Source organism: Cololabis saira, chromosome 9 (genome assembly GCF_033807715.1).
Source record: "Cololabis saira isolate AMF1-May2022 chromosome 9, fColSai1.1, whole genome shotgun sequence".
Classification (NCBI taxonomy): Eukaryota; Metazoa; Chordata; class Actinopteri; order Beloniformes; family Belonidae; genus Cololabis; species Cololabis saira.
Window position 1 is genome coordinate 22,951,021 of NC_084595.1, and position 11,244 is coordinate 22,962,264.

Consider the following 11,244-nt stretch of genomic DNA (forward strand, 5'->3'; position numbering starts at 1 on the left):
CTGACCTCAAAAGCTGCTCTCTAAACGTCAGCTGTTAACTTTAATCATGGCCTTAACATCTCTTAGTCTAAGCAGGACACAGCCCCAGATGAGGACTCCATACTTGGAAAACACTGGACAGAAGAAATGAAGCAACACCCCAAAAATCAATTTACATTGTTTATACATGTAAGCTTGTTTCTGTTTCAATATCCTAACCACAAATATTTTGTAAAAGAAAAAAACAGAAAAGGAAGAAAAAAAGGTGTGTGAGCGTGTGGTGATTAAGACTCCCCATCAAAATTACCCTGCAAGATGAAGTACAGTTTCCATTTACACTTTATAAAAGAACAAGCTGTTATTGACTGAATTTTGAAACACATAACCGGAAAGTCTCTCAGCAGTATGCTGCTTCTTTATTACTCACATCCAGGCGTTTGTTATCTCTACATGCAGTATGTTCTGCTGGAGCACGTATGTCGGTTTTACTTCTTTTAAAAAGATGTACAAAATATAAATCTTAATGTTACTGCAAATAATGAGTGCAGGATAACATTTTTGGAGGGATCTTGATAAATGTTGCACTGATAGCGGAATAAATAATACAATAAAGGAAAGAAAACAAAACATAAGTGAATTGAAGGGTCATACTTTATACATTGAGTGATGTGCAATCAGGTCCGTGGTGATGTTTAGCAAACTTATTGCTGTAGGTCGTAACAGTGAAAGCAATCAAGATGGGAGTGAAAAATGGGCTGTCAGTTGTAACTGAAGGGGTTTTACTAAAAAGAATTTGAGCCATAGTTCCTCTACTTTCACTGGTTTAAATGTAAATTAACAATTCGCAAATAAGCAGTTTCCATGCCCATGTATCTTTTTTATTTCATGAAAAATTGAAAGAAGCAGTCGGGTGACATTTTTTTCGTGTGTACAAGGCAATACTTTCTGCTTGCGTTCTGTAAAATGCTGCAACACTAATAGGGTTTCACTTGATGCTACAAAAAGACAAATACCTAAAACAAAACATGTAAGCCACACAAAAGCTAGGCAAAGATGAAGAATCTTCTTTAACAGCGGAGTTAGGTTCATGTCAACAGTCACAGACAGACAGACACAGACACACAAATAAGCAGCAACTTAAAGCAGCTGTAGTAGAAGACTGGTAAAGCATTGAAACAGAGGGAACTCAGCACTCCCTGATGCCCACACATTCAGGATGTGTGTGTGTGTTTAAAATGTGTGTTTAAGGACTTGGTTTAACTAGCGGTTATAGATAATGGATGGATGGATGGATGGATGGATGGATGGATGGATGGATGGATGGATGGATGGAGTTGTTTTAACACTTTGATGAACAAGAACCTCATTAGATAATAGCGATATATGAAAGAGTACAGCTATGTCATTGTTATTATTTTATGTTATTTATTTATTTGTTTTTTGTTTGTTTTTGTCATTCCTCATGAGTAACATTTCTGGTATGGACTCAACTTTTGCAAATAACAGTGCAGTGTCATCAAGTCAAAGCAAAGCATCTCAAATCTGGGGCAAAGCTCTTATAAGCCTCAAAGGAGATTTATTATGACCTTTATTGAAAAGGTGACACAATTTCCAGAAGTCTTAATGAAATATATGTTACATACTTTGGTCAAAATACTATGGAAATTCAACACAAAATCTCCCTTTTCAACTCTGTCTTTATAGTTCTGTTCAAGGTAGCCTATTGGGGTGGAGTGAGCACTCCTCTCTTATCTTCTGCAGGATGTGCCACTTGTAATTCTGTGTGAAAGCTTTGGATGTCTTTCGACGTACGGCCAATGCAGCATGAGGTAAAGCTAGATGGATGTAGAGATGTGGAGGCTGGATAACTGCACTCTGATCTGGGTCTTTGATGCCACAATAACCCGTGAATTTCAACAGGTCACTGGAGGACAAGAAACCCCAAACAAAATAACCAGATTGCGTTAGGTCTGTGTTTTCGAGGTCATGTCAAACACACCAGTACAAGCTCTCAAGTACAGGGACAGTTGTTCTTTAAAATAATATGTAATCTTTAAAGCAAAAAGGACCATCCATCACCACGGCTTTACACTGTAAATGCAGTGTTATTGCCATTTGAAAATTTACTGGCATCCCATCCTAATAAAATATTTATACGGTAGGCAATTTGCCTGGCCTCTTATCAAAAACATTTATGCAGACTTTACAAAACAGTGCATTCATCTTCATCTCCATTTATTACAAGAAAAACCCCATTCAAACATTCATATTTATGTTTGATTTCAAAGAACATGTGCACTTATTTTTACCCATTTTGGATTATGGTGATCTATTGTATATGAATGCTCCTGCCCAGTTCTTGCATATGTTAGACACTGCGTATCATAGTGCACTGAGATTTGTTACAAAGTGTAAACCTCTAACACATCATTGCATTCTGTACTCCAATGCTGGCTTAGTCATTGGTACTTGTTCATATACAAAGCTATATTAGGTAAACTTCAATTTTACATTTGTTCTCTGATCAATTTGAAAGCCATCAGTAGTTATAGCCTGAGATCAAATGATGCTATCCTGCTGTCCATATCAAGTGCAAGGACCAATCTAGGGAAGAAAGCCTTCAGCTGTTCTGCCCCACTTGCTTGGAATAGTCTCCAAAAAGACCTGAAGCTAAACACATTAGTGTTATTGTCGGATTTTAAAGCTCTTACAAATGCATTTTTAAATGACTCTGTTGGTACTTGTCACCAGGGGCGTCAATTGGGTATGGCAAGGTATGGCAGCCGCCACACCTTTGCTTCAAGGGAAAATGTAAATGTTTGTTTTTTAAATACATTTATGGAATTACTCTGTGTCTATTTGTATTGATTATTCTATTACTTAATACATATAGAATAACTACAAATGCAAATCAGAACAACATGATTGATTTCACTAGTTATTGCAAAAACTGAAAATCTTAACAAGAATATTTGTCTCATTTCTAGTTAAAATGTCTAATTTTTAGTAAAAAAAAATCTCATATCATTTAAGACAAGACTCAAAAACAACCATTCTCATCTGTTTCAAGTAGATTTTCACTTAAAATAAGTGGAAAAATCTGCCAGTGGAACAAGATTTTTTTGCTTGTAATGAGAAGATGAATCTTGTCCCATTGGCAGACTTTTCTACTTATTTCAAGTGAAAATTTACTTGAAACAGGTGAAAATTGTCAAATTAGTTATTTTTTTCTGGTGATGACTCTTGTTTTAAGTGTAATGAGATTTTTTGACTAAAAATTAGACATTTTAACTAGAAATAAGACAAATATTCCTGGTAACTTATTTTACTGGCACTGTTTTGTGATGTATTTTGCATTGTCCTTCTATTTCTGTTGTTGTTGATTTGTTGTTTTGTCTGTAACTTTTAAAGCTGCCATTTTTGGCCAGGTCTCCCTTGAAAAAGAAGATCATCAATCTCAATGGGAATAACCTGGTAAAATAAAGGTAAAATATAAATAAAAAATAAAACTTAGTCTAATTCAAAGTTTGACCGGAATTAAAATGAGAACTATTCTGGTGAGGTGAATAAAAAAACCCTTAAGCTATTCTATTTCCCAGTTGGCAAGGTGAGTGACGACTGCCTGAGAAGTCGTGCGGGGCCGACAGTGACTGCTATTGATGACGCACGGTGGGCGATGCTGGATGGGCATGAGGTGATGCGAGGATGGCTGGTTGGGTTGGGGGGTGGGTGGAGGGTGGTGGTGGTGGGGGGATACACGGAGGGGAACGTATAGAGCTGCGAGTGAAACGGCGTCTCATCATTATCTGAAGCGGCTCAGCACCTGCGGCTGGCGCGGCCGCTCTCCTCCCCGGGATGAGCGCACTTGGCCGCGCGTCCCCGCAATCACAGCCCCGTCCAAAGCTGGCTCTGCCAAGTCGGCGGGATGTGAGAGCCAAAGTCAAAGTTGGGTGAGTCCACGGAAATGTTTATCTCGAGCTTTTAAGTGAGTGCTTTTTCTGTCCGTTTCTTCCTTTCTCTGTATCTTTTGAATTGGAACTTGAGTCTCTTCACAATAGTAGAACCATAAATCAGCCTTTAGTGTTTCCCGGTTAACGTGCCATTAATAAATGCGCGGTTAGTTAAAATAAAAGCATGACTTTCTTCTTTTTTTTATTTCAACTGAACTTTGAGCTGGTTAATAGTTTATTGAGACTGGTTCCATATAGGGATGCTTATCTTTTCAATCAGCTGGAGTAGAAAGGTTGCAATGCTCAGTCATTCCTATCTATTATTAGTCTGGTTGCTGCAACTTTTCTTTTCAACCATGTAACAGAACCCTTGAAGAAAATGAGAAGCCTTACCGTTTGCAAGAGATTTTCATAACATTGAAGGTTTTTCTTCAGTGGGCGGAAGCAGAAGCAGAAGAGGTCTGCTGCCTCTGAGGTCTCTTTTAAACAATCAGCCTCTCCTGCCACTGTCATTTTAATAAAATGAATATCACCTTCAGTTGTAGTCCAGCGCAGAGGCCACATCTTTCAGAGTTGGGATTTACTTGACATCATGCCAGTGAAGGGGCTGAGATTACATCTGAATCTGAGCCAGAATGTCTGTTTAGCCCCGACCAGTGAAAATAACTGCAGGCATGTGGATGCTCCAAGCTGTGCAGCATATCCACACGTTGCTATGCGTCTGCTTGGAAAACAGCCAAATCTTATATATGTCGTTAAACGTGCTTGTAACTCAAATACCGACAGACGTTTCACAGAAAGTTCATACAAAAGCCCTTGAACAAGGAATATGTTTCACACCTCTCCTTATTGTACACCTTCCCCTCTGCTGTGTATGTGCATCGGTCTGGTTGTTAAACTAAATAGTGCTAGAAATGAGCATAAACTGTGAATTCAAAGGGTAATCAATCTAAATTGAATTCCATACTCCTCAGGCTAATTGATATGTTAAAAATAAAATTAGATGATCATTAGTAATCACTTCAATCTTCAATTCATGACTTTTTTTAAATCTAATTTTCACGGAGGGGCCAAATATAATCTCGTGATTATGTCTTTGTTTAGTGTTTCTGGTTACATCTTCTTTTTTCATTATCTTTACTGACATGCTGTAATAATGAAGTAACCTGAAACAGCTTTACTCCTGAGAGAGTGCACTGAATTGATATAACTGACTTATGCATTCACATAATCAAAAATCTCATTTTACTTAGTGTAAGACATTTATATAATTCTAGTTTTATTTTTCAAATACAGGAGCAATAGTTTATCTTTTAAGCTGGGGTATTTTAACATTATCAAAGGATCCCCCCCAAAAAAGTGTAGGTGCAATGTGCTCCAGCATTGCTGTGTTTGATAAACATGTAAGCCTAATAATGACCCGATAGGCATTATTATTACCAGCCTCCTTCCTCTGCCTGAGTGGGTGGGAGAAGCTCTGATGGCCTGCGTTATGAAGGCTACCGCATGCAGGCTTTTCTGCGCTGTGCCTGCACATGAGTAAACCCGAAACAGAAGAGTGAGCTGAACATGTTAAACATCTAATCATGCAGTGTAGAGCCGAGGTTTGTGGGGGCGCAGAAGCAAAGGTCAGTTGGCGGTTAATGTTGTGGAGAGGAACGCTTGGAGGACTTAAGGTGACTGCAGAATGCTGGTAGATTTCTCCATCATGTTGAGCATTTAAAGTTCATCTCAGTCAGTTGACCGAGAGGAACTTTTAATTTTGTCTTCAGCAAAGCAGCTTAACAAAATCCAAACTTTGTCATGACCACAATACTTTTACTTGTCTCATCTGCCCCATCTTATCTAATCTGCAGAAACAAGATTACTTTCACATCTGTCCAAGTCAGGGAGTTTTTGCAGCACCGAGTCATTGTGCTGCCAGTTCATGTGGAATGACTTCGGCATGATTTGTGCAGTGTCGTTCACAAGAAACATATGGCATGTCAGTAAAGCTGTGATGTGGATTTGAAGTGTTTAAAATATCCATCACTTTAGTGAAAACATCCGACAGTGTCATTGTTAATGTTTAACTGAACACAAAAAGATCTAATTGATTTCTTAGAATATGTGATGTAATAAACATATTTTGGGATCAGTTATCTAGACTTTTGATCAACATTTTAACACATTTAATAATGTTCCATTTAACTGCTTTTCATCTAATGTTGAGGGATTTGCTCCTACATTTAGTCATTGCGTATCTCTGATATTGCTGTGAGAGATATGAAAAAAATGAACTGCTTGCTTTGAAGAACAAAAAAAATCTGTATGAACCTCTATCCTTTAGACTTGGTTCTAGTTCCCTGTCAGACTGTAGACATACAATATTTGTCTAATTTTGTCTAAGAGCTTATGGTTTGAGTCCCTCTTGAGTGTGTGAGATCATTCACACCTGTATGCAGCATTTCAATATATTTATTGTTTTTGTTCTATAATAATGTGACTATTTTGTTTCTACTTGTAATTAATCAAAGCTATGTTAGTAGTTTTCATCAGTAGAAGCGGTGTCACTTCAGCATCAGGGCTAAACTTATGGATCATACGTGTGTTTTACTCATCTCTTCTCCAAAATCTCGTGAGCAATCAGAAAGACGAAGCGGCTTCTCGGCTGCACCGTATCTTAACTGTACCTAGTGTTTTGAGCATGAATTTCAAATCTAAGATGTTGTGATTACATAACGATCACATGTTGCCTAGTGACAGCTGGCTCCACTGCCCTGTGATCCTAAACAGGATGAATGGATGAATATTGTGATTATACAGGGAAAAAGGTTTACTCTAGTCTAAACAGCCTGTAAACTAAGCTCTAGTATTGGCCAGTTTGATTTCCAGCTTCTCCACTCCAGATGTAGAAATCTATTCCTGGGCACGATACTTAACTCAAGTTGAGGCTCTTTGTGTGCCCAACAAAGTTGCTTTGGCTGCTGAGTGAATTGACTATAGCTGAAATGTACTATTGGCTCTAATTTAATATAAAGACACTATGAGAGTAACATTAATGTTCTGAAAAAACGTTTACACATTTTCTCATACTATTAAACCACTGTGAATGTTTGAGAGTATAAAGGCTCAGCGTATCAGAATGTTATTACACCAGCAGTCAAAAGGGTGCCTTACACTTGTTTAAATGTGTGATATTGATTTATTTAAATAAGAGATTAAGAGCAAGGTCAGGTTTATATCTGTGTATTGTCAATCACCTCGGGATCATATTAGCATTACAAAACAGGAATAAAACACAGTCTTGTGATGGAGAATGTTGCATTGCCAACACTCCAGTTATTCTGTCCAGAGTTTTAAATGAGTGATGTTTCCTGAATTAGTCAGTATAGCAGGTTTTTTTGTGTTTTTTTACCATATGCAGTTTCTCTGCTAGTCCTCTCAAGTCAATTCTTCTGTCCCTCTTTTTCAAGGCACTGAAAGCTGTCACCGCCTGCTGAAGCTGAATATGCTCCTGCGTTCACCTGGGACACGCTGGACGTTGACAACTACCCTCCTCTCACTCTGCCGCCAAAAAAAGGGGCTCCTATTCAAGCTGTTGATCCTACAGATTTAAGATTTGGGTCCAAAGCAAAGATTTCCCTTCACCAAAGAATGGAAAATACACACATCTGTCCATCTCAGCTGATGTTTTAACATTGTTTTGCACCAGCTACATAGCAGCCTTTGTGACATCAGTAACATTTTCAAGATGGATTACCTGATTTCAACACCGTAGGTTTCATTTGCATATTTTACACTTCTCTCTGTGTGCTTCTGCAAGCATCTTGATGCATTGCCAACACAATGGCTTAATTTGCAAGTAGCAACATCATTCAAATTATGTTTTGACAGGTTAGACTTAATGTGATCATTAGTCTAATGGCTGTTATGAGAATGCCCTGATGTCCTCCCTTGCCTCTTTTAGAGCGCTCAACTAGGTGTACGTATTAGCTGACCTTTCCCTGCACAGGTCAGTGTCAAGTATCAGCTCGTTCTTGGTGCTGATGGTTCCTGTGGAGGACAATATGAACGCAGAACTAACTCAGAACTGCTCTAACTGCAGCCACATTCTAGTCCCAGAGCTCAATGTGGTCAAGGCTGTAGGTCTGGGAATATTTCTTGGTGTCTTCATCATGTTTGGAGTTGTTGGAAACATCCTGGTCATCCTCTCTGTGGTTTGTCATCGCCACCTGCGAACAGTCACACATTATTTTATTGTTAACCTGGCTGTGGCCGACTTGCTGCTCAGCTCCACTGTACTACCTTTCTCTGCCATCTTTGAGATTCTGGATCGCTGGGTGTTTGGACGAGCCTTTTGTAATGTTTGGGCAGCTGTGGATGTGCTGTGCTGCACTGCCTCCATCATGAGCCTCTGTGTCATCTCTGTCGACCGCTACATTGGAGTCAGTTACCCGCTGCGATACCCATCTATAATGACAAAGCGCAGGGGACTGTTTGCTGTGGCAATGCTGTGGGTGCTCTCCATCATCATATCTATCGGACCTTTGTTTGGCTGGAAAGAGCCAGCGCCAGAGGACGAGTCTGTCTGCAAGATCACAGAGGAGCCGGGATACGCCATCTTCTCGGCGGTGGGCTCCTTCTATCTCCCTCTCGCCATCATATTGGTCATGTACTGTAGGGTTTACGTGGTAGCTCACAGGGAGAGCCAGGGCCTCAGAGAGGGCCACAAGACTGAAAAGTCAGACTCAGAGCAGGTGATACTGAGGATACATCGTGGAAACACGACTGTTTCGGAGGACGACGCCCTTCGCACCCGCACACATTTCGCTCTGCGGTTGCTCAAATTCTCCCGTGAGAAGAAAGCTGCCAAGACTTTGGGGATTGTGGTCGGCTGCTTTGTGTTGTGCTGGCTGCCCTTTTTCCTGGTGCTACCAATCGGTGAGTATTATATTTTTCATCTTTCATGTGATAACTAAATTTCTTACCCACATTTTACCCCACATCTCAGTTTGTTTCCGTTTTTTTTAATGATTAATTAGATCTTTTGATTACTGGGAAGGTTTATTCAATTGTCTTTTCACAAAATTAAACTAAAAGGTTATTACAATCCAAGTCTGTTGTTAAAGATCAATAAGTCCAATGGCATTATATCCCAAGTTGTCATAATGGTGTGGAAAAATGCACAGACATGACTGATGGGTCAGAGACAGTCCAAGCACGTTGAGTCATGGATTGACCCTTCAGGTCTGTATCCATTTCAATTCTCTAACTCACTTATGGTCCATCATTTGTTCGAATGCAGTTAAATTCAGGAATTAGAAGTTCAAAATGGCTTGTAATTCACACACAGCACTGTGTCATATTTGAGCAAAGCTAACAGAGCAAAGCTAAGTTAACACTTGGCCTCTGTTCACCTTTTATCACCTGAAATACTGGCCCTAGGTGGACAGAATCCCAAACTCTCACCAAAGCTTGCTGGTGATACCTTTACACAAATAAAAGGTGTTTAGATAGTTTCTTTATGTGTTAGAATCCCTTAAAACAAACAAAGTAAATTATTTCCATTTGGCAGTAGTGGTGTGTTTGCCCCTCAGTGCCCTGAGGGATCCACTGTTGACACAGAGCTTAAGTTGTGTCCAAAATCTACCACCACATCCCAGGGAACAAGCATGTAAGATACGATAACAAAAAGGGATGATTTTACGCTTTATACCGCAGGCTGTGGTGGTCCACGCTTTCTGATGGTGATGACTTTCTGAAATAATTCGGGTATTTTATTGTTTTCAACCGGCCTGTGGCCATCAGCCCACGTAATGGAACTGAAAATGAGCTGCCAATACTCAAGCAGACAGGTAAACTGGATTGATCTTGTGTTTTTATTTTTGTTTGCAACTTGTTGCTGTGATCTATCTATACCCCGCTTCTGACAATATATGTATATATATATATGTATATATATATGTATGTATGTATGTATGTATGTATATATATATATATATATATATATATATATATATATATATATATATATATATATATATATATATATATATATATATATATATATATATATATATATATGAGAGAGAGAGAGTGAAAGAGAGAGTGTATATAAAGTCAGCAGACAGTAAACGTCCCTGCACCAGTCAGGTCAGCCTCATCACTTTAAATTTCTATTTATTTGGTGCCAGGATTGTTAATCAAATGCTTTATTGAAGCAAATGCACTACAACAGAATTGTACAGGTACTCTTTTATATAATTTGCAATTAATATTGTCACTCATGGTTCTTACTTTATTACATTTATATCATTATGTTGTGGATAAATAATGAATGACTCATGAAAAATGATTTTCCTTCTTTTAAGTGATGGAGTTGGAATTTAATATGACAGCTGCTTATGATTAATATCATTAATTTGCAAAAAATGTATTCATTGATTCAGAGTCTTCGGGAAATACTCTCGTTGTTTGCTTCATCCAAACTTGTAACTCAACGGAAGTTAGGATAAATACATTAAAATATGAAACTGAAATGTTTGTGTTACGTGAAAAATAACGTGTAACACATGACATCCTTACAATCTGTAATTTAAAATGTTATCTTGACAAGTAACGGGTAATCAAAAGGTCTCTGTGATGCAAAGAGTTGAATATTACCTCATTACCTTATTATTATTATTATTATTATTATTATTATTATTATTATTATTATTATTATTATTATTATTATTATTATTATTATTATTATTATTATTATTATTATTATTGTTGCTGTTGTTGTTGTTGTTGTTGTTGTTATATTCACTATTGTCTGAGCTAGCAACAGTAACTGGGGAGGGGGGGGGACTCTACCAATGGTCAGTTTTGCGGTGTCAATAGTGTTGTATAAATGTACCAGAAAAATCAATTTAAAGGCACATTTAAAAAAAATAATATCCTTTGGCACAAAACTCATTAATTACTGGAATCATGCTATAATTGCAGATTCACCTGAACTATGACAAGACTCTGCTTAAACCACCACCAAGATTTCTGCCAGCATGAACTGTAAATAATGAACACCTGCTTACCACTAAAGTGATTTGATGGGGGGCTAAATGCCAAGTAGAGGCTCTCCACTGCAGTCAAAAGCCAGATGTTAGTGTATTATTTTCAGCAGGGGAATATTGGCTAAAAGAAGACATTTGTAACTTTGCCTAATCCTTTCCAAAACAAGTAAGCAAAGGCAGGCTTTGTGGGGGACTGTGTGTGCAGGACTAATCTTCGGCTGTCTGCAATAATATTTCTCAATTCCTTGGTGACTTTTAGATGTGCTTTCATGCAGGTT

At 38.3% G+C, this 11,244-nt stretch overlaps 1 protein-coding gene across 1 annotated transcript in view; it reads left to right on the plus strand.

The window, feature by feature from the left end:
• Positions 1-3,786: 3,786 nt before the first annotated feature.
• The window catches only part of adra1aa (adrenoceptor alpha 1Aa), a 13,797-nt gene continuing 6,339 nt past the window's right edge, over positions 3,787-11,244 (plus strand). The window contains exons 1-2 of the mRNA XM_061729930.1: positions 3,787-3,929; positions 7,385-8,852. Of these exons, the coding sequence (XP_061585914.1) occupies positions 7,958-8,852 (895 nt within the window). The 5' untranslated portion in view covers positions 3,787-3,929; positions 7,385-7,957. The remainder of the gene's footprint in view (positions 3,930-7,384; positions 8,853-11,244) is intronic.